The 25,014-nt window shown below is 33.5% G+C and overlaps 1 protein-coding gene and 1 pseudogene across 1 annotated transcript; both read right to left on the bottom strand.

The window, feature by feature from the left end:
* Positions 1–7,577: 7,577 nt before the first annotated feature.
* On the bottom strand, positions 7,578–8,158 carry LOC141553620 (olfactory receptor 2D2-like; annotated as a pseudogene).
* Positions 8,159–17,188: 9,030 nt separating this feature from the next.
* Positions 17,189–18,130, bottom strand: LOC141552924 (olfactory receptor 6B2-like). Its single transcript, XM_074284836.1, has one exon. The coding sequence runs from the start codon at positions 18,128–18,130 to the stop codon at positions 17,189–17,191; it is 942 nt and encodes a 313-aa protein (XP_074140937.1).
* Positions 18,131–25,014: the final 6,884 nt, after the last annotated feature.

The raw sequence follows: 25,014 nt of genomic DNA, 5'->3' as shown, positions 1-25,014 counted from the left end.
ACTATCTTAACTAGTATTTTTTTTCCATTAATTCCCTTAAAATTCTTGAAATTTTGTTCTTCCAGATGAACTTTGTTAGTAGTTTTTATAGGTCTGTAAAATAATTTCTTGGGAGTTTGTTTGGTATAGCACTACATAAGTAGATTAAATTAGGTAGTATTGTCATTTTTATTATATTTGCTTGGCTTACTCATAAGATTTGATATTTTTCCAACTGACTAGGTCTGAATTTATCTATGTGGAAAGAGTTTTGTAATTGTGTTCACATAGTTCCTGATTTTCCCTTGGCAGGTAGATTCTGAAATATTTTTATACTATCAATATTTGTTTTGAATGGATTTTCTCTTTGTATCTCTTGCTGCTGGACTTTGTTGGTAATATATAAAAATGATAATGATTGCTGTGCATTTATTGTGTACGGTTCAACTTTGCTGAAGTTGTATATTGTTTCTAGTAGTTTTTAGTTGATTCTCTTTTGTTCTCTAAGTATGCCATCATTTCATCTGCAAAGAGTGATAATTTGGTTTTCTCATTACCTACTCTAATTCCTTTAATATCTTTTTCTTTTATTGCCAAAGGTAACAATTTTAATACAATATTGAATAGTAATGGTGATAGTGAGCAACTTTGTTTCACCCCTGATTGTATTGGGAATGGTTCATTGTTGTCCCCATTACATATGATGCTTGTTGTTGCTTTTAAATAGATGCTACTGATCATTTTTAGGAAAAATCCATTTATTTCTATACTCTCCAGTGATTTTACTAGGAATGGTGTTGGATTTTATCAAATGCCTTTTTTGCATCTATTGAAATGATCGTATGATTTTTGTTAGTTTGGTTATTGATATTATCAATAATAAATATTGATATATTTATGCTAATGGTTTTCTTAATATTTAATCAGCCCTGCATTCCTGGTATCAATCCTACTTGATCATAATGAATTATCCTGGAAATGACTTTCTGTAATATCATTGCTAATATTTTATTTAAGATTTTTAAAAATCAATATTAGGGAAATTGCTCTATAATTTTCTTTCTCTGTTTTCATCCTACTTTGTTTAAGTACCAGTACCATGTTTGTGTCATAAAAGGAATTCTTTCCCTATTTTTCAATTATTTATATAGTATTGGAATTAATTGTTTTTTAAATTTTTGGTAGAATTCATATGTAAATCCATCTGGCCCTGGAGATTTTTTCTTTGGGGGTTGATTAATAGCCTGTTCTATTTCTTTTTCCAAAATGGGACTATTTAAATAATTTATTCCTTCTTCTGTTAATCTGCACATTCTATATTTTTGTAGATATTCTACTGTTTCACTTAGATTATCAAATTTATTGGCATACAGTTGGGCAAAATAACTCTTAATTTTGCTCTAATTTCCTCTTCATTGGTGAAAAGTTTTCCCTTTTCATTTTTGAGACTAACCATTTGATTTTCTTCTTTTTCTTTTTTGTAATCAAATTAAATAAAAGTTTTTCTATTTTGTTGGTCTTTTTCAACTAACTCTTAGTTTTATTTATTAATTCAATAGTTTTCTTATTTTTAATTTTATTAATCTCCCTTTTCATTTTTAGAATATTTAATTTGGTAAATAATTGAAGGTTTTAAATTTTTTTCTTTGTTTTTTTTTTTTTTTTGTTTGTTTTTTTTAGTTGTAAGCCTAATTCATTGATCTCTTTCTCTATTTTATGTAAGGAAGTATCTAGAGATATAAAATTTCCCCTAATAACTGCTTTAGCTGCATCCCACAAATTTTGGTATGTTGTGTCATTATTGTCATTCTCTTGAATAAAGTTATTGATTGTGTCTGTGATTTGTTGTTTTACACATTCATTCACACATCATTCATCCCTCTCCCTTCTTTCCTAAATTATAATAGGTCTTCTTTGTCTCTTTGTGAAATGGAAAATTTCCTTATTTTTACCTCCTTTTTCTTTTCTTTTTCCAGAACAATCTCCTTTCCACCTCTAGTTTCTTATTCATATTATCATAATAAAATCAAACTATGCCTGTACTCTTTATGGAAACCCATAACAGAAATAGAGTTCTCAAGAGTTCTTTCCTTATTACCTTTTTGTGCTTCTCTTGAATTATGTCTTTGGAGATCAAATTTTGTGTTCAGCTTTGGTCTTTTCATCAGAAATAGATGAAATTGAATGTCTAGCTTCTTCCCTGAACAATAATACTCATTTTAGTTGGATAGCTTATTCTTGTCTGTAATCCAAGTACCTTTGCCTTAAGTATTCCTTAATTAATATCAGATTCCAGGCCCTTTTATCCTTTAAGGTAAAAGCTGCCAGGTCCTGGATTATCCTAATAGTGGCTCCTCTGTATTTAAATTTTTTTTTTTTTGGCTGCTTGCAATATCTTTTCCTTGGTGTGATAGTTGTGAAATTTAGCCACTATATTCCTTAGAGTTTTATTTTTGGAGTCTCTTTCAGAAAGTGATTAGTGAATTCTTTCAATAGATATTTATCTTCTGATTCTAATACATGAGGGCAGTTTTCATTTATGATTTTCCTGTAAAATAATGTCTAAGTCCTTTTTTTTCATCATAGCTTTCAGGAAGTCCAATTAGCCTTAGATTATCTCTCTGAGATTTATTTTCCAGAGCAGGTGTTTTTTTTCCTAGGAGGTATTTCATATTTTTTTCCCATTTTTTCATAGTTTTGTTTTTGTTTGACTGATTCTTGAAGTCTTACTGAGTCATTCACTTCCATTTGTTTAATTCTAATTTTTTGGTATATTATTTTCTTCAGTTATCTTTTTTAGCTCCGTTTGTATTTGGCCAATTGAATTATTTTGTTCATTGCATTTTTTTTCCCCCATTTTACAAATTCTGATTTTCAATGAATTTATATCTTTTTTATCTGTTTTTAAAATTTCATCAAATCTGTTTTTAAGGAGTTTTCTCCAGATATTTTCTGGTTTTCCTTTTCCATACCTTCTTGCAAAGATCTCATTTCCTTTCCCCCATTTTTCTCTAACTCTCTTTTAAGATCCTTTTTAGTCTTCCAAAAAAATCTTGTGATCAGTTCATAATTCCCTGGAGTTGATTTGTCTTTAGGAATTTCAGGAAATGATGTCTGGTCTCTCTTTCCATAAAAACTGTGTATGGTGAGAGTTCTTTTTGTGGCTTTTTGTTTTTTTGTTTGTTTGTTTTTGCTCATTATTTTTAAGGGTTGAGTTCTGCTCTTAATGCAAAGGAGCACCAGCTGCTTTAGCTTGCCCTGGAGCAGTTCTGGTGATTGACTTCTGGAACTTAGCCATTTTGGCCAGGTCCAGTGTTCTTCCTGGGCTCAGTGGTTTATAATTTGCCTTTTGTAGCAAATCTGTCAAACTCTCTGCTTGCAACCAGGACAGAGTTGCCTAAGAAACTGACAGAAGATTCACTGCAAGCCTCTAGCTCCCTGTCGCAGCTCCTTACCCTGGTCTCTCTGTGCTGCAGTCTGGGCTCTGCAGATTATCCCCCTGCCCATTTGAAACAGAGCTGTTCTGACATTCTTCCAAAGTATCTTCTTCTGGAAATATGTTGTACTATAAATATTTTTGAATTTTGTCACTTCAAAACCACTTTAGAGGCTTAATCTGCTGTTGGCTTGAGAGAAAGTCAGAGGAGTTTACAGAAAGTTATGTCAGCTATCTGACATTTTTGCTTCATACTGCCAGCTTTTTAACTTTTTTAAAAAATTATTTTTTCTTTCCTTTTTACCTTTTTATGCTTTTCTTGAGTCTTGTATTTGAAGATTAAATTTTCTATTCTGCTCTGGTCTTTTCATCAGAAATAAATGAAATTCATTTATTTTATTGAGTGTCCATCTTTCCCTAAAAGATAATGCTAAATTTTGCTGAATAGTTGATTTTTGGCTGCAATACAAGTTACTTTGCCTTTTGGAATGTCAGATTCCATGCTTTTTGATCCTTTACAATGGAAGCTGCTAAATCCTGGGTAATCCTGGTTGTGGTTTCTTGATATTTGAATTGTTTCCTTCTGGATGCTTTCAATATTTTCCCCTTGATTTGATAATTCTTAAATTTAACTATGATGTTCCCTGAAGTTTTTATTTTGATGTCTCTTTCAGGTGGTGATTGGTGAATTCTTTCAATGGTTATCTTACCTTCTGGTTTTAGGACATTCAGGCAGCTTTCCTTTATGATTTCCTGAAAGATGATGCTTAGACTCTTTTTTTCATCATTGTTTTCAGGATGTACAATAATTCTTAGACTCTCTCTCAAATCTATTTCCTGGTCAACTTTTTCCAAAGCAGTATTTTACATTTAGTTTTATTTGACTGATTCTTGAGGTCTAATTGAGTCATTCATTTTCATTTGTTCAATTCTAATATTTAGTGAATTATTTTCTTCAGTTATTTTTTTTATCTCCTTTTATTACATTTGTCTCATTGAACTTTTTAATGAGGTGTTTTGTTCATTCCATTTTTTCCATGTCATAAATTTTGTTTTTCAATGAACTAGTTTCTTTTGCACATCTATTTTGTAAGAAGTTATGAACTTTTCCCATATCATTTAATTTCATCAAATCTATTTTTAAGGAGTTTTCTTCAGACAGTTTCTGTTTTTTCTTTTCCAAACTCTCTTGCAAAGTTCTCATTTCCTTTCCATAGTTTTCTTCTAATTGTCTTTTAGAATTCATTTTAAATTCTTCTAAGAAAAATGGGGACCAACTCATATCACCATTTGGTTTTATATCTGGACATGATTTGCCTTTAGGGTCCTCAGGGTTTGATGTGTGTTATTTTCTTTCTGTATAAAAGCCATATGTGGTCAGAGTTCTTTTTTGTTTTTTTGCTCATTTCTTTTAAAGATTGCAGTCTGCTCTCAGGGAAAAAGGGCAGTAGTCATTTTAGGTTGTCCTGAGGCCAGTGCTGCTGGCTGACTTCTGGTGTTGGGTAGGTGTGATCAGGTCTCACTTTTTTTCTGGACTTCAGAGGCTCACTATTTGCCTTTTGTATTTGCTTTGTGTGTTACAGTTTCCTGCTGATCCACTGAATTGTAACCAGGACAGAGTAGCCTAAAAATCTCCCAATAGATTACCCAGTGTGCAGAGCCTGCAATGCCTTGGCTCCCTGCCCCAGCTCCCTGAACTGCATTTGCACCTGGGAGCCTCCCTCTTTGGTTATTGAAACAGATCTTTTCTGAAGTTCTTCCAATATATCTTCTGCTGGAAATTTGTTACAATCCAATATTTGTGGGTTCTGTCACTTTAAAGCCATTTTGAGGTTTGATTGGGTGTTGTTCTGAGGGATGGTAGAAGGAACTTAGATAATGATATGTCTACCCTCCAACATCTTGGCTCCAGTCATGATTATCTGTATATCTTATTTGTTCAAGCATTCTTACTATACCCATTGCTATTTTGATGATATTCTTTTCATTTTTTATGGTTTAACAATTAGGTCACATATCTATTTTGATTTTAATGGAGTAAATATATATATACATATATCTATATATGCTATACATGCATATATAGATATAGATATAAATACTGGTCTCAACCTATATCTGTCATATTGTTTTCCAGTTTTCCCAGAAATTCCTGTAAAATAGGGAGATTTTTTTCCCCAAAGTAATCTATTTATTTCCTTTGGTTAATTTTTAAGTAATAGGGTTTAATTATTTCTGATGTTTACTAATCTGTTTAATATTATATATATAAGAAGAGGTTTTGGTGATAATAAATTTATACTATAATTTGAGATCTGCAAGGCTATTTCCTCTTCATTCCTTATTTTATTAATTTCTCACCATTTCAGATTTTTTGTTCCTCTTAATAACTTTTGAAATAATTTTGCCTAATTCTATAAAAGTACTCAGTGCATCCTACATTAAATTTAGAATAGCATTAAACCCATACATTAGTTTTGCCAGTTTTTTTCTATTATAATGGAATGGCTCAACCATAAATAATAAGTATTTTCAATTTTTAAAATTTCTTTCACTAAATTGTATTGAAATTGTGGTCACATAAATTTTAAGTGTATTTTGGTAGATTGGTTGTCAAATTCGTTGTGCAATTTGGATAGGATATTCTTTCAAAACATTTTTTTCCTGGATTTAGTAACTACTAAATTTAAATGCAATTGGTTTTAGTCTTTTATTTTGAATGCTGCTTTTTAATTTTTATTAATTGTGTATTAACTTTAAAAATACACATTTCTTTAAGAATTATGTTGGGAGGAAAAAAAACACCAGAACAAAAGAGCAAAACCACAAGAGCGGAAACCCCCCCCAGAAAAAACTGAACATAGCATGTGTTGATTTACATTCAACCTCCACAATTCTCTTTCTCAATTCATATGGCTTTTTCTATTCATAGTTTATTGGGATTGTCTTGGATCCCTGAACCACTGAGAAGAACCAAGTCTTTTATATTTGATCATTGCACAATATTGCTGTTACTATGTACAATGTATTCCTGATCCTACTTGTTTCACTCAGCACCAGTTCAAGTAAATCATTCTAGATCGCTCTAAAATCAGCTTGATTCATAATTTTTTATATAACAATAATATTCCATTACTTTTATATACCATAACTGTTTCAACCATTCCCCAATTAATGGGACTTTACTTATTTTTCTATTTTTTGCCACCACTAAAAGAGCTGCTATAAACATTTTTGTAAATGTGGGTCCTTTTCCTTTCTTTATGATTTCTTTGGGACACAGACTCAATAGTGACACTGCTGGGTCAAAGGGTATGCACAGTTTTATAGCTAAGAAATTACTACAATTCAATTGATATTCTTCCATTATTTTTCTTCGATTATTTCCCTTAATAATTTACATCCTTTTAAAAATAATTTTATAATCATATCTACTTTTGTAAAATATCTTCTTACTAATTTGGTTTCCATAGTAAAACTTCCCATAAATTAATTTGGGCAATATTATTAATTTTATTACATTGGCATGACTCAACTAGGAACACTGAATATATTTATTATCATCAAAGTTTGTTTTTTAAATCTTATCTTGAAACTTTATGTATATAACTTTTGATTGTACCTTGGAGATTGCCTTCCAAATAGGTTGTACATTGATTTTATAGTTTTATTTTATTTTTAAAAATTTTACTAATGCTTTTTATTTACAAAACATATGCATGGGTAATTTTTCCACATTAACACTTGCAAAACTTTCTGTTCTAAATTATCCCCTCCTTCCTCTAATCTCCAATAGCAGGTAGCCTAATACATATACATTGATTTTATATGAGATTTCCAATTCAAGTATTTTCCCTAGATTTTGTTATTATTATTAAACATAAATGCTATTGGTTTTGTTGGCTGATTTCATTCCCTCCTATTCAGGGTATTTTATGCTCTGAAGCTATTGTCTCTTTAAATTTGATATCTGATGTCATCTATAGAGATGTTAGAAACAAGAATAGTTTTGTCTTCTTTTTGGCTGTATGGAATTATATTATATTGAGGTTAAAGGAGCTTACAGAATGTTGTGTCTGCTCTCTACCAACTTGGCTTTGCCCCAGAAGTCCCTTACAGCCTTATTCCTTAAGAGAGAGCTAAGCATAGGTTTTATGACATCTTAGAATACAGCAGCATGCTTTATCTGCTCCTAGGAAGACTTGTGTATCATGTAAGAAATTATTAGTGTCCCATAAAAAAGGATGATCACAAGGAGATGGGAGCCACAGATGAAGAAACCTTGAGTCTTCCTGAATTTATATTCATCTTGATTATTGTCACTATGATAGTGACTATAATAAGAGAGCAGGATCAAGAGCACAGTTACAAGAAGTATCACTATAATCATGAAAAAAAAAAAGGCTAACTCTGGTTTATGAGTGTTTCCAGATACCAGACTCAAGAGCATTGGGGCATTACAAAAGAAATGAGCAATCATATTGATTTCTTGATATGGGAGGTGTGTTGTGAATATACTTTCAACTGACGATATTTTATGCCACTGATCCAGCACTCTAGTATCAATTGTCCACATATCTTTCTTGTCATCATGCGAGAGTAATGCATGGAGTCACGGATTGCCAAGTACTGGTCATAACACATCACATCTAAGAGCAAATACTGTGTAGCTCCAGAAATGATGAAAAGAAAAATCTGAGCTGCACATGTAATAAAGGAAAAAACATTCCTCCTAGTTATCATGGGTAACTATGATAGCAGAAAGGCTAAGGCCAGCCAAGGAAAAGTTACAAAGGAAAAAGCACATGGATTTATGGAGCTAGGAATCTGTTAGAACTAGGTAGGTGACAAGTAAGCTCCCAAGCACAGTGCCTAAGTAGACTCCCAAGAACAATACAATGAGTAGCAGTTGAGTCTGAGGGTCATCAGAAAGTCCCAGAAGGAGAAATTCTGTCACCCAGGTATGGTTGTTCTAATTCATGTTGAATGTTCCTGCTTCTTTTGAAAGAAGGGAACAGACAGATGATATCAATATGTAACTTTAGCATCATGGACTTTTAGAGTTGAAAGTGATCTGAGGTGTCATTTGATCCAACTTTTCATTGAACCACTTATATCTGACATGATAATATATCCAAAAATCATTTATGATTACTGATAAATAATGAACCCTAACAAAAGAAATCTTTTTGATTGTTTGATACCCAAAGCATTCAAAAAAATCTCCAATATGATAAGCCAATATGTCGTTATACTGCAGAAAGGATTTGATTTCATAGTTTCTGACTCTTCACATCAGATATAATTCTGCTGTCAGACCATGGCACAATTCTAGGGAGGAGAAAAAAGGAGCAGGGAAGCATTCATTAGACTAGCAATGTTGAATAATCATGCTTATTTATGCTTTTAGCTTCATTTCCTTTTTTTTTTTGTTTGTTCAAAAAGAATTGTTGCAAAGAACATTAATGTAAAACTAATAAGTAGTGATCATGCACTTTTCTTCTCTTTGTTTATTTAATCTTCTTACACTTCATGCTCTTTGCCCAGCTAACCTATTCCCATAACCCTCAAAACAATTTCTGCACTCTAATGTCACTGAATATCTCATTATCCTTAGGGGAGTTTATCTATCTCCCATATCTGGAATTTTTCACTGACTGTTCTCATTCCCAGAATGCTTTCCCTCTTTAATTCTATTTTTTAACATCCCTTTCCTTCTTCAGGTCCTAATTAAGCTTTTCTTTTCTACAAAAAGCTTTTTCTGAGCTCCCCCCAATTTCTAATGCATAGGATCTATTGTTTATTTTCCATTTATCCTGCATCTATTTTGTTTGAACATAGCTGCTTGCATAACTTACCCCCAACATTTCTCTTTTTCATTTTCTGTTATATTACCTAATCTGATAGGTATGGAGTGTTAGCCCAGAATTTTTAAAATTTGGATATCTTTCATCAATAGTTATTTAAAGCACTTTTTCTTATGACTGTTATCAACTGGACCGAATTGTTTTCTAATCTGTGGTTGGCCAGATCTTAATAAAACATGTCAGAGACAGAAGAGTCAGGAATCAAACAGAAGTTTAATTTCAAAATGAAGGAAATGACTTATAAGAAAGGAGACAGATTAGATATACATGTCAGTGCCCTCTCCCTTGTAGGGGGATCTAAGGAAGAATGGGAAGATTTCAGTACTTATATTAATGACTATGAAGTGAGCTATAGCCTTGACAATGAGGAGTGATAGAAACATTGAGACAAATTTAAGTCATAACAGGGTTTCATGATTAGAACCTGGATACAAGTGCTTATCCAAGTTTAGAGAACACTTGATGCTGGTCAAAGCCATATAATAATTACAAAATTTTAAAAGAAAATGAATTATCTAGATGGTGAGGACAAAAGATTTGTTGTTATTGCTAAGCTCAGTTTGCTTGCTGGACCTTAGCTCTAGAAAACAAGATGGCAATCAGTAGTTTCTTTTTATTTCTATTTTACCTTTTCCACAGATATCACATCAACTTTCCTTGATAATTTCTTAAACATGATGTGTAGCTTCTTTGTTTTTAAACAGTTTTCAGGTATTCTAATAATTTTAAAATTATTTTTCCTTTGAGAAATCAAAGTCAATAAAATTGAACAACTCCCCAAACTTGAAACAAAGTATTCTAGTGCTGAAAGAATTATAGATTTAATAGAAGGAAGAGATAAATGTATCTTGATCTCCTAAGGGCATTGTCTTGCAACTCTCAAAGATGTTAAAACAAGGTTATTCTTTTTTCATTTAATTTCAAAATATGATTTATTCTATGATTAAATAAGTTAATAAGCTTACTGACCAGGATATTTGGATCACAAAGTGAAGTTAGGATCAAGAAGGGGAAGAAAGTGGAGGAATGTAAAAAGAAAAAGATATTTCACATATGTAGATGGGAAGTGTTTATTAAGGAAACAAACAAGCCAGTGAAACCCTCTTCCCCAAGCAATTAACCCAACTGTCCTTTCCATTCACCATTTTCTGGATCTCTCCACATCACCTGGTGATTATTTAAAGATAGTGGAGCTGCTTGCACTGGACATTACCCTTCTGGTGGGTAATAAAACCTGTCTCCCAGAGCCAGTGCATCTTTATCAAAAATCAAAAAACTAATAGTATATAGAGCTATATTTAAAAGTTCTCCAGGATTACCTGTAGCTTCCTCTTTCTTTTGTTTTTGGAAGAGTGTCTTGATGTCTCTGTTTCTCCTTTCTACTAGCCATGATGATATTTAGAATGAGATTTTTGGGATGCCTGAAATAAAGAAGTATTGGCTAACATGCTTAGAAGGTAATCTGCCTTTGAATTTTCATCAAAAATAGGACCTGGAATCCACTATGTGAGTGGATACGCAAGATAAAAATCCTACCTGGATGCTTTCTCACTTGCTCTTGAAGTTCCTTAAAGAGCTGATATACATTGGAAGCTACAGATTTTATTTGGCAATTCTTTGTATCACACCTATTGAACAGGCTGAATCAGATATTATATTTATATCTCTTGGATGATAAGTAAGAGTTAGAATGATTGCATACAATTCTTTCTGCTGAATGGACTGAAAAGGAATTCCGACTACTCTCTTTATAGTTAAGTCATAAGAGTATAAAATACAAATGTTATATTTAGATGCATCTATAAAGATAGTTGATCCTTTAAGAGGAACATTAGAAACCTTTTCTTCAAGAATTAATCACCAGTTATATAATAGCCAGATTATCTTTAATGGAGATCCATGTGTAAAATTTGGAGCTGTGGCCAATAAAATTTGCCACTCTGGGATGATTTCACAGCATACTTTAATTTTTACATTGGTATAAAAGGTGTTTATCTTGTCAGGTCTTCTCCCAGATAATTGTACTGCTTGCTTAATGCCCTTTAGTGAAATTCTAGCCACAAGGACTGGGTAAGGAGTAAGGCTTTGTTCTGGTTGTGTTGGGAGGTTCATTCACTCTATCACAGTGTGTCCTTGATGAAGAACTGCTGTGGATGTCTCTTTCGTAGCAAAAACTGATATTTCCAAGGATTTCTGAGTGACTTTTTCAACCACATTGGATAAAGTCAGTTCAACTTCTCACAAAGCTTCTTGAGCTTCTTTTGTAAGCTGGTGTGGTGAGTTTAAAGCACTGTGTCCTCTTAAAATATCATATAATAGTTCAGTTGATAGATAGTCAAACCTAACACTGGATACTTCCATTGGATATCTCCTATCAATTTCTGAAATTCATTTAAGGTGTTCAACTTCTCTGATCTTAAGGAAAGTTTTTGTACTCTAAGCACCTTAGGATATACTTCATATCCTAAATATTGAAAAGGAGTTTGCCTTTGAATTTTTTCTGGAACTACATGTAAGTTGTACATGTAAAGTTGTGTTCCTATGGTCTTTTTAGACATTCTTCCAACACTTGCTCCTTAGGTGCACACCCCAAGATATCATCCATGTAATGTAATAACATAACTTTTGGAAATGCTTTTCTTACTGGAGTAAGAGTAGCAGCAACATACATTTGACACATGCATTGTAGGACTATTTTTCATTTCCTGTGGCAAAACTTTCCATTCATATCTTTTATGAGGCTCAGCTAAATTAACACTGGTACTGAAAAGTCAAATATTTTCATATCCTCCTTATCCAGAGGGACAGAATAGAAACAGTCCTTAATGTCTATAACCCAAAGAGGCCATTCTATAGACAATTGAGTAGGAGATGGAAGTCCAGGTTGAAGAGTTCCCATAGTTTCCACCTGTTCATTTACTTTTCTTAAATCAGTCAACATCCTCCATTTTCCAGATTTCTTTTTTACAACAAATATAGGAGAATTCCACGGACTTTGAAAAGCTTGTTAAGTGTCCTTTTCCAAGTTGCTTCTGTACTATATCTAATAAAGCTTGAATTCTATCACTTGAATTCTAAGGCTAAAGACCACTGTTCTAACACCAGTATATCAGTTTTCCATTGAATAGGAACAAGTGAGAGTGTTGGCAGGCCTTCAACAGCAGCCCTGCCCAAAAAGCTGAAATACTCATTTGTAATCTTCAGTGTATGATGTCTCTTCCCCATGGATTGATGGAGATTCAATTACAAAAGGTGTAAAAACTCCTGTTTCACCTTCAAATGTCCATCTCAAAGAGGTAGCACTAACTTCAGCTGCTATTGATCCTTCTATGCCGGACATATAAGTGTCTGCCTTAATCTTTGGCCAATGACTAGGCTAACTGACACCTCTAATGACTGTACAATCTGCACCTGTGTCTATCAACCCTTCTAATGGTATGCCATTTACATTGATAGTGAGCATAGGTTGGTCAGCTTTAAATTTGTTTCCTGTAGATATCATATTGTAGGATTCTGGCTTTTAATCCAGTCTGCTATTATTTTCTTCATTTAGCTTTTTTATCTTCTTTTGCATTTGGCCAAATGAGTTTTTAACAGAGTTATTTTGTTCATTGGAATTTTTTTCCATTTCGCAAATTCTGTTTTTCAAAGAGTTAATTTCTTTTTCAAATCTGTTTTGTAAGAAGTTATGTGCTTTTTCCATTTCTATTATTTTATAACAGAACCTATTTTAAATGTAGAGGAGAATGGATTAAATCTATTTTATAAGGTGTTTTCTTCAGATAATTTTTGGGTTTCTTTTTTCAAACTCTCCTGCAATGTTCTCTCTGAAGAGAATCTTGTACAATGGAGACCAACTCATATCACCCTTTGGGTCTATATCTGGAGGTGATTTGCCTTTAGTGTCCTCACAGTTGAGGTCTATTCTTTTTCTCTATATAAGCTATCTTTTGTTCCTTTTTTATAGGTTGAGGTCTTTTCTTAGGGCAAATGGGAGATTTTTCCAAACTTGTGACAGTGGCTTTTCGCTGCCTTGGATGGGGCCTACTGACTTCCTCCTTTTCTTGGATGGATATTACCAAGTCCTACATTATTCTTGGATTCAGAGGCTCACTATTTGCCTTTTGTATTTACATGGGATATCTCACAGCTAGTCTAATGATCTACTAGGTTCTGAACTAGGAGAGTAGCCAGTGCTGCTATATTTTGGCTAAGAAACTCGCAGTAGATTCCCTAGCACACTGATGCCACACCACCCTGAGCCACTGTGGTGCTCCTGTGCTTGACTGTCTTCCTTCTTCTTTTCCATTCCCCTCTACCCTCACCCCATTCAATTGAGGGCATACTTATAGAATCCTAGATAATCAATTAAAAAACTACTTGAAAGAATTAACAAATTCAGTAAAATTGCAGGATATAAAATAAACTCACATACATCATTGGTATTTTTATATATTACCAGCAAAAATGAGGAAGAACTATATATAAACACAATTCCAAAACAATTTCCACACAAATAAAGTCAGATTTAAACATTTGGAAAAATATCAATTGCTCATGGCTAGATGAAGCTAATATAACAAAAATGAAAATTCTACCTAACTTTTAATGCTTCTCTTGAGGCTTCACATTGGAAATCATTTTGTTTTTGTTCAGCTCTGGCGCTTTTCTTATGAAAGCTTGAAATCCTTTTATTTAATTGAGCTGTCATTTTTTCCCCTTGAATTATTATGCTCTGTTTTGTTAGGTAGATGATCCTTTTTTCTAGTCCTAGGTCCTTTGTTTTGTGAAATAACATGTTTCATGATCATGATAGCTGCAAAGTTCTACTTAATTCTGATTGTAATCACAGATATCTCAATTGTTTCTTCTTAGCTAGTTGCAACATTTTCCCATCAACCTGGTTTTGTAATTTTGTTATAATATCCTTTGGAATTTTCATTTTGGCATCTTTTTCTGAAGGTGATTGGTGGATTCTTTCATTGGATCTTTTGTTCTCTAGTTCCAGGATATCAAAAAAATTTCCTTTCATAATTTTTTGCAGTATGATATCCAAGTACTCCTTTTAATTTTGGTTTTCAGGTAGTTCAATGATTCTTTCATTGTCTTTCCTTTATCTCTTTTCAAGAGCAATTGTTTTCCAAAGAGGTATCTTATATTTTCTTCTGTTTTTTCATTCTTTTGATTTTGTTTAATTGATTCTTGATGTCTCATGGAATCATTAGTTTCCACTTATCCAATTCTAATTTTTAAGAAGTTATTTTCCTCACTTAACTTTTGTATCTCCTTTTCCATTTGGCCAGTTGTACTTTTTAAAGAGTTGTTTTCTTTTTCCAAGCTGTTGATTCTTTTTTTTTATAATTCTCTTGCATCACTCATTTTCCCTCCCTTTTTTCCTCCTACCTCACTCATTTGATTTTTAAATTCCTTTTTGAGCTCTTCCTTAAGTTTTTCTGATTTTTGGACCAATTCCCCCTTTTTTGGGGAGGATTTTTGTCCACATATGTTTGACATTCTTGTCCTTCTGTGTTTTTATCTTGACCTTCTCTGTTACCTTAATAATCTTCTTTGGTCAGATTCTTTGTGTTGCTGTTTTATGCTCATTTTTTCCATCTTTCTCCTTATATTTAAATTTGACTTTTGCTCCTGTGTGGGAAGGGCACTTCCAAGCTTCTTGCCTGAGGGTACAGGTTCTTTCTGTTTACCTGGTGTTACATTGGTGTTTCCTTGAGGCTTATGGGGGAGAGGAGTTGTGTCTAGGGATGTGCTAAGGCTAGAGTAGGGAGTGGTTGGAAGTGTTGGAGACTGTAAGAGCTTGGCAGCCCACCTACTGCTAATTTGAGACTCATGGGGAGTCAGTCCTAGTGTTGGCATCTAATTCTGTGCTGAAGACCATAGAGAGGGGAGTGACCTGGCACTGACTTCTGTCTATATGGGGGGTATGGGCTCTGATATCTGTCTGCCTAATTGCCTGCAGCTATGATGAAGCCTGTAATAGGTCCCCATGACTGTTTACTTCAGTATGCTAAGACACTTGAATAGGTAAGAGGTATTCCTGACTATCCTGAGGCAAAGTGGAGATACAGATTTTGACATCTGCCTGCTCTGCTGCATGGGGATTAGGACATATCCTTAGTTTGTGGAGGCTGGGTTTATTATTATTATTATTATTATTTTTAGTAAGCATATATATCTATACAACTATCTTGCTGCACAAAAAAAAATCAGATCAAAAATGGAAAAAAAGAAAGAAAATAAAATTCAAGCAAACAATGACAAAAGAAAGGAAAATGCTGTGTTGGGATGCACACTCATTTCCCACAGTCCTCTTTCTGGGTGTAGAGAGTTCTCATCATCACAAGACTATTGGAACTTGCCTGAACTGTCTCACTGCTGATAAGAGCCACATCTATCAGAATTAATCATTGCACAATCTTGCTGTTGCCATGCACAATGAAATCCTGGTTCTGCTCATTTCATTTAGCATTATTTTGTATAATTCTCTCCAGACCTCTTTGAAATCATCCTGGTGGTCATTTCTTACAGAACAATAATATTCCATAACTTTCATGTATCATAACTTATTTAGCCATTCTCCAACTGATGGGCATCCACTCATTTTCCAGTCCCTTGGCACTACAAAAAGGGCTGCCACAAACATTTTTGCACATGTGGGTCCCTTTTTATAATTTAAGATCTGTTTGGGATATAAGCTCTGTAGAAACACTGCTGGATCAAAGAATATGTAGAGTTTGATAATATTTTGAGTATAGTTCCAAATTGCTCTCCAGAATGGTTGGATCAATTTACAAACTCCACCAATAATGTCTTAGTGTCACAGTTTTCCCACATCCCCTCCAACATTTGTCATTAACTTTTCCTGTTGTCTTAACCTATCTGAGAAGTGTGAGGTGGTATCTCAGAATTGTCTTAATTTGCATTTCTCTGATCAATAGTGATTTAGAGAATCTTTTCATAATGACTAGAAATGATTTTAATTTCTTCATTTGAAAATTGTCTGTTCATATCCTTTGACTATTTATCAATTGGACAATTGCTAAGGCCAAAAACCCTAAACTTTCTTTTCAAATCTGAGGCTACCACCCCTGATTTAAAAAATTGATTCCTGTCCCCCAAGAAGCTTACTTTATTTTGGGGAAAATAACCTCCATCCCTTGATTATTTATTGATGTTCTTGTGAGTTTTGATTTTCTAAATGAAAGTGGCCTAGTTGTACCAGATCTAAAATTATTATATATTATATATTTCTAATAAGTTTCATTTTTCCAATTTAATTTTCAAAACTGTGGAAAGCAAATGCCCATCCATTTTTCACATAGTGATATGAAATTCAGATGTAAAGAGGCTGAATATTTACTTAGAAAATCATAAATGAACACCATTTATATTGTATTGTATTTTTATTTAGTGTGTTAAATATTTCCCAATTACATTTTAATCTGGTTCAGGCTATAGTCAGTCAGGATGCTAATTTGACATCTCTGGACACTATGCTTATTCCTTTCATAATTAACAAATTCTAAAACAAACTTGTATGAGTCAGCAAAATAAATCCCAAAATTAGTCATGTGATATGTATGTCACAATATGGCCTCACTTATTAGCTGTGTGACCCTTGACAAGTCATGTAATCCTGTTTGCCTCAGTTCCTCATCTGTAAAATGAGCTAGAAGAGGAAATGGCCAACACATTCCAGTGTCTTTGCCAAGAAAACCCCAAATAGAGTCACAGAGTCAGACATGACTGAAAAACCACAAAATTATAATCATCAGCACTACTACCACCACTACTATCACAACTACTAGTAGTAGTTATAAAATATAGTTATAGATTATTTAGACATAGTTAAGGTTCTGGGATGTTTTATGCTTGGATAGTAGAAGGTTTACTTTTCAAGAGTATGAGCTAGTCCCAGAGTCTTTTTCAAGGAATTCTTGAATTCTTTATTTCTAAGACAATAGATCAGAGGATTCACAATTGGAGTTACAATAGTGTATACAGCTGAAATCAGTTTGTTGGAACTCTTTTGGTCAATGGCCTGGGGACGGACATATATGAAGATCAAGGCTGTATAGAAAATGATCACAACAATGAGATGAGAAGCACATGTGGAGAAGGCTTTCCAACGGCCTGTGGATGATGGTATCCGGATGACAGCTAAAGAGATATAACCATATGATAGCATGGTAGAAATGAGTGGAAACACCAATATGATAAACCCCAGAATGAAGTCTACAAGTTCAGCTGTTGAGAAGTCTGTGCAAGCTAGTTTAAGGATAGGGGAGATATCACAGAAAAAGTGATTAATGACACTAGACCCACAGAATGTGGCATGAGAGATAAAGTAGACCTTGATCACAGAGATGATGAAGGAAGTTGCATAGGAAAAGGCCACCAGCTGTATACATAGCCTTGTAGTCATGATTACTCCATATCTGAGTGGGTAACAGATGGCTACGTAGCGGTCATAGGCCATGGAGGCCAGAAGGACACACTCAGTGCAGACAAGAGAAAGGAAGAAAAACAATTGAATCATGCATCCAACAAATGAAATGCGTTTTTGCTGAAAGAGAAAACCACTCAGCATCTTGGGAATGATGTCAGAGACATACCAAACTTCAAGGAATGACATATTCCCTAAGAAATAGTACATAGGCTTATGAAGGGAATTGTTGACCCAGATAATGAAGATGATAATGAAGTTTTCTAAGAATACAAAGAGATAAACAAAAAGGAAGAAAAGAAAAAGAAGGTACTGGAACCGTGGGGTTGTGGGGAAGCCTAGGAGAATGAATTCACTGATGTGGCTGATGTTCTTTCCTCTCATTCTGCTTCATTTGAGGGTTCCAGATCTGGAAAATAAAAATCATCATACACAAAATAGAGTATTCCATAGCAACAATAAGATTATTTGAAGGGGGTGGAGCCAAGATGGTAGAGAAGAAATATGTCTTTTTCTGAGCTTTCCCCATTACCCTCAAAATAAAAGCAAATCCAGCCTCTGAACTGGTTTTTGGAGCAACATTGGGTGTGTAACAAATTTCCAGCAGAAGATAATCGGGAAGAACTCCAGAAAAGGTCTGTTCCAATCTGGTACAGAGGAAGGTGGGCCAAGCACAGGCCCAAAGTGTAGGCAGCACACAGTCCCAGGGTGGTGTGGGCTCCACATGTTGGAGAATCTATGAGAAGGAATCTACAGCAGTATTGGCTACTCTGTCCTAGTTGAAAGCCAGTAGATTAGCAGACTAGTTAAAAGACATCAGACATGAATATAAAAGGCAAATAGTGAGCCAATAAATACCAGGATTTCACAGAACCTGGCCACACAAACCCAGCACCGGAAGTTAGTCAACATTGACCCAGCACAATCATTGTCCCCTGTAGAGGAAATTTTGACATTCTCCCCTTTGCCCTAAAAGCAGACCTCAACTTTAAAAAAAATGGGCAAAAGGGAGACAAGATGGCAGAGAGCAGACATGACTCTCTGTAACCTCCTCTGACCTTCTCTCAAACCAAGAACAGATTAAGTCTCTAAACTTGCTTTGGAGTCAAAGAATCCACAAATATTTGGAGTACAACACATTTCTAGAAGAAGTTACCTTGGAAGAACTTCAGAACAGGTCTGTTTCAAGTGGACAGGGGGACAGTCTGCCAAGCCCAGACTACAGAACAGGGAGACCAGGGCAAGAAGCTTGAGGCAGGAGTCAGAGCATTGTAGCTTCCAACACCTGGTAATATTCTGTGAATCTGTTAGGCTACTCTGTCCTCATTGCAAACAGGTGATTTGGCAGATTTGCCTTTTGTAAAAGACAAATTTTAAACCACTGAACCCTGGAAGAATGCTGGACTGAGCCACCATTACTCATCACTGGAACTCAATCAGTAGACTGTCACAGGTAAATTAAAGCAGCTATTGCTCCTTTGCATTCAACAGAACTTAAGCCTTAAAAAATGAATAAAAAACAAAAAAGAATTCTCACTACAGACAGCTTCTATGGAGGGAGAGAAGAACAGACCTCAAATTCTGAGGTTTCTAAAGGCAAAGCAACTCTAGATGAAGCCCCAAAAGAAGACATGAACTGGAATTTACAAGGTTTCTTTGAAGATTGCATAAAGGATCTTAAAAGAGAGTTAGAAGGAAAATGGGAAAATGAAATAAAATCACTGCAAGAAGGATATGATGACTTACAATAGAGATATGAAAAAAAAACAATTCACTGAAAAACAAAATTTGTGAAATGGAGAAAGAATGAAATGAAAAAAAAATTTCAACTGGCCAATTACAAAAGGAGATAAAAAAGATAATTGAAGAAAATAATATACTAAAAATTATAATTGAACAAATGAAAGTGAATGACTCAATAAGACTTCAAGAATCAGTCAAACAAAAACAGAAAAATGAAAAAAATGGAAGAAAATGTGAAATATCTCCTAGGAAAAACAACTGACCTGGAAAATAGATCTAGGAGAGATAATCTAAGGATTATTGGACTTCTTGAAAGCCATATACTATTGCAGGATCTCAACGTTGTTCTCTCAGAAGTAGATAAATTGAACCACAAAATAAATGAGAAAGAAGTTAAGGAAATAAGCAAAATATTAGAAAAGTTAGGTATGACAGATCTTTGGAGAAAATTAAATGGAGACAGAAAGGAGTTTATTTTTTTCTCAGTGGTTCAAGTAATTTATATAAAAATTAACCATGTATTATGGCATAAAACCCTAAAAATCAAATTTAGGAAGACAGAAATAGTAAATGCACTTTTTTTTTCAACTCATGATTCAATAAAAATCACATACAATGTAAGGCCTGGAGAAATAGACCAAAAAGTAATTGGAAACTAAATAATCTCATCCTAAAGAATAAATGGATGAAACAGCAAATCATAGGCACAATTAATAATTTCATTGAAGAGAATGGCAATAATGAGACAACATACCAAAATTTGTAGGTTGCAGTCAGAAGTGATAATTAGGGGAAAATTTATATCTCTAGATGCTAACTTGCATGAAATAGAGAAAGAGAAAATCAATGAATTGGGCTTGCAACCAAAATAGCTAGAAAAGAACAAATTAAAACCCCCAAATACCAAACTTGAAATTCTAAAAATAAAAGGTGAGATTAATAAAATTGAGAGTAAAAAAAAAAACCTATTGAATGTATAAATAAAACTAAAAGATGGTTTTATGAAAAAACCAACAAAATAGATAAACTTTTAGTAAATTTGATTAGAAAACAGAAAGAGGAAAATCAAATTGTTAGTCTCAAAAATGAAAAGGGAGAACTTTCCACCAATGAACAGGAAATTACCCAACTTTATGCCTAATTGAAATGGAGGAAAACCTACAAAAATATAGATTACTCAGATTAACAGAAGAGTAAATAAATTACTTAAAGTGTCATTTTAGAAAAACAAATAGAACAAGCTATTAATCAACTCCCTAAGAAAAAATTCCCAGGATCAGATGGATTTACATGTGAATTCTACTAAACATTTAAAGAATAATTAACTCTAATACTATATAAATAATTTGAAAAAACAGGGATTGAAGGACTCCTACCAAATTCCTTTTATGACACAGTCGTGGCACTGATACCTAAATCTTGTAGGAAGAAAACAGAGAAAGAAAATTATAGACTAATCTCCCTAATGAATATTGATGAAAAAAATCTTAAATAAAGTATTAACAAAGAGATTACAGAAAATAATCCCCAGTATAATACATTATGAGCAAGTAGGATTAATACCAAGAATGCAGGGCTGGTTCAATATTAGGACAACTATTAGCATAACTGACTATATCAATAACCAAATTAACAAAAAACATATGATTATCTCAATAGATGTAGAAAAAGCATTTGATAAAATCCAACATCCATTCCTAATAAAAACACTTGAGAATATAGGAATAAATGGACTTTTCCTTAAACTAGCTAGGAGCATATATTTAAAACCATCAGTAAGCATCATATGCAATGGGGGTAAACTGGAATCTTTCCCAGTAAGATCAGGAGTGAAACAAGGTTCCCCACTATCACCATATTATTCAATATTGTATTAGAAATGCTAGCCTCGGCAATAAGAGTTGAGAAAGAGTAGAGTAGGTAATGAGGAAACCAAATTATCACTCTTTGCAGATGATATGATGGTATACTTAGAGAGCCCCAAAGATTCTACTAAAAAGCTATTAGAAATAATTCACAACTTTAGCAAAGTTGCAGATACCAAATAAATCCACATCAATCCTTAGCATTTTTATACATTACTAACAAAATCCTACAGCAAGAGATACAAAGAGAAAGTCCATTCAAAATAACTGGCAATAGCATAACATATTTGGGAATCTATCTACCAAAGGAAAGTCAGGAATTATTTGAGCAAAAGTGCAAAACACTTTCCACACAAATAAAGTCATATTTAAATAATTGGAAAATATTAAGTGTCCTTGAATAGACACTCCCTAATGTCAGTATAAAAAAGATGACAATACTCCCTAAACTAATCTATTTTATTTAGTGCTATACCAATCAGAATCCCAAAAAAACTATTTTAATGACCTAGAAAAGATAGCAACAAAATTCATGTGAAAGAATTTCAAGGGAATTAATGAAAAAAAAATCAAATGAAGGTGGCCTAGCTGTACCTGATCTAAAACTATATTATAAAGCAGCAGGCACCAAAACCATTTGGTATTGGCTAAGAAATAGACTAGTTGATCAGTGGAATAGGTTAAATTCACAGGACAAAATAGTGTACAACTATAGTAATCTAGTCTTTGACAAACCTAAAAATCCCAACTTTTGGGATAAGAATTCATTATTTGACAAAAACTGCTAGGAAAACTGGAAATTAGTATAGCTGAAATTAGTCATGGACCTACACTTAACCTAACACCAAGATAAGATCAAAATGGATTCATGATTTAGGCATAAAGAACGAGATTATAAATAAATTAGAGGAACATAAGATAGTTTGCCTCTTAGACTTGTGGAGGAGGAAGGAATTTATGACTAAAGAAGAACTAGAGAGCATTATTAATCACAAAATAGAAAATTTTGATTATATCAAATTAAAAAGTCTTTGTACAAACAAAACTAATGCAAACAAGATTAGAAGAGAAGCAACAAACTGGAAAAAACATTTTTACAGTTAAAGATTCTGATAAAGGCCTCATTTCCAAAATATATAGAGAATTGACTCTAATTTATAAGAAATCAAGCCATTCTTCAATTGATAAATGGTCAAAGGATATGAACAGACAATTTTCAGATGATGAAATTGAAACTATTTCCACTCATATGAAAGAGTGGTCCAAATCACTATTGATAAGAGAAATGCAAATTAAGACAACTCTGAGATAGCATTACACACCTGTCAGATTGGCTAAGATGACAGAAACAAACAACGATGAATGATGGAGGGGATGCAGGAAAACTAGGACACTGATGCAGTGTTGGTGGAGTTGTGAACGAATACAACCATTCTGGAGAACCATCTGGAATTACGCCCAAAAAGTTATCAAACTGTGCATACCCTTTGATCCAGCAGTGTTACTACTGGATTTATATCCCAAAGAGATACTAAAGAAGGGAAAGGGACCTGTATGTGCCAAAATATTTGTGGCAGCCCTTTTTGTAATGGCTAGAAACTGGAAAATGAATGGATGCCCATCAATTGGAGAATGGTTGGGTAAATTGTGGTATATGAATGTTATGGAATATTATTGTTCTATAAGAAATGACCAGCAGGATGAATACAGAGAGGCTTGGAAAGACTTACATGAACTAATGCTGAATGAAATGAGCAGAACCAGGAGATACACTTCAACAACAATACTGTATGAGGATGTATTCTGATGGAATTGGATATCTTCAACAAAGAGAAGATCTAATTCAGTTCCAGTTGATAAATGATGGACAAAATCAGCTATACCTAGAGAAGGAACACTGGGAAATGAATTTGAACTGTTTGAATTTTTCTTTTTATTTTCAGGTTTATTTTTATCTTCTGAATCCAACTCTTCTTGTGCAAAAAGAGAATTGTATGGTTCTGCACACATATATGGTATCCAGGATATACTATAACATATTTAACATGTATAAGATTGCCTGCCATATAGGGGAGGAGGTGGAGGGAGGGAAGGGAAAAGTTGGAACAGAAGTGAGTGCAAGGGATAATGTAAAAAATTACCCATATATATGTACTGTCAATAAAAATGTTATAATAAAAAAAAAAAAGACCAACAAGATGATTTCAGAGAGGGTTGGAGAGAGCCACATAAACTGATGCTAGGAGAAATAAGCAGAACCAAGAAATCATTATACATAGCAACAAGAAGACTATACTATGATCAATTCTGATGGATGGTTCTCTTCAAGAATGAGATAATTCAAACCAGTTCCAATTGTTAAGTGATGACAAAAGCCATAAACACACAGTGAGAGGCCTGTGGGAACTGAGTATGAACCACAACACAACATTTTCACTCTTTCTGTTGATGTTTGTTTCCTTTTTGTTTTTTTTTTCCTCAGGTTTTTCTTTCCTTTTTGATCCTATTTTTCTTGTGCAGCAAGATAACTGTATAAAAATATATATACACATATTAGATTTAACAAACATCTTAACATATTTAACATGTATTGTATTGCCTCCAATCTAGGGGTGGCAGCGGGGAGAAGGAGGGAAAAAATTTGGAACAGAAAGTTTTGCAAAGGTCAATGTTGAAAAATTACCCATGCATGTGTTTTGTAAATTAAAAAGTGTTAATAAAATTTTTAAAATGAGCAAACAAGAAAAAAGAACTCTAATCATAAATGGATTTTATGAAGAAAGTAAAGAACATATTTCAAACCCTAAGGATATTGAAAAAAAAGATTGTCTCTAGATGAAGTCCCAAAGGGTGTTGTAATTTAGTCACTCACAAGGCTGTCTTGGAAGAATTCAAAAAGGTTCTTAAAAGAGAGCTAGAAGAAAAATGGGGGAATGAAATGCAAGAGGTTTGGAAAAGAAAACACAGGAATTATTTGAAGAAAACTCCTTACAAAATAGATTTAATGAAATGGAAAAAGCATATAACTCTACACAATAGATATGACAAAATGATAAAAATAAAACATCCCTCTGAAAAACAGAATTTGTGAAATGGAACAACTCATTTAAAAATTTCATTGGTGAAATAAAAAAGAACTAAAAAGGTAACTGAAGAAAATAATTCTCTAAAAATTAGAACTTAACAAATAGAAATGAATGACTCAGTGAGCCATCAAGAATCAGTCAAGGAAAACCAAAAAAATGAAAAAAGAAATAGAAGAAAATGTAAAATACCTCCTTGGAAAAACAATTGATATGGAAAATAGATCTTAGAGAAACAATCTAAGGATTATTGGACTTCCTGAAAACCATGAGCCTAGACATTATCTTTGAAAAAATTATTAAGGACAACTGCCCTGATGTCTAAGAAGCTTTAATAGCTATTGAAAGAATTCACCAATCACCGGGGGCAGCTAGGTGGTGCAGTGGATAGAGCACCAGCTTTGAATTCAGGAGGACTCGAGTTCAAATTTGGTCTCAGACACTTAACACTGCCTAGCTGTGTGACCCTGGGCAAGTCACTTAACCCCAGGCTCAGGAAAAAAAAAAACCTCACCAATTACCTCCAGAAAGAGGTGAAACCTTCAGGGATTATCTTGTCTAAATTTCAGACATATCA

This window comes from Sminthopsis crassicaudata, chromosome 2, assembly GCF_048593235.1.
Source record: "Sminthopsis crassicaudata isolate SCR6 chromosome 2, ASM4859323v1, whole genome shotgun sequence".
NCBI classification, from domain to species: Eukaryota; Metazoa; Chordata; class Mammalia; order Dasyuromorphia; family Dasyuridae; genus Sminthopsis; species Sminthopsis crassicaudata.
This window is presented reverse-complemented; position numbering and strand designations above follow the sequence as displayed.

Excerpts from the sequence above, each read along its gene's own strand:
- LOC141552924 (XM_074284836.1), bottom strand. The coding sequence starts at position 18,130 with ATGAGAGGAAAGAACATCAGCCACATCAGTGAATTCATTCTCCTAGGC.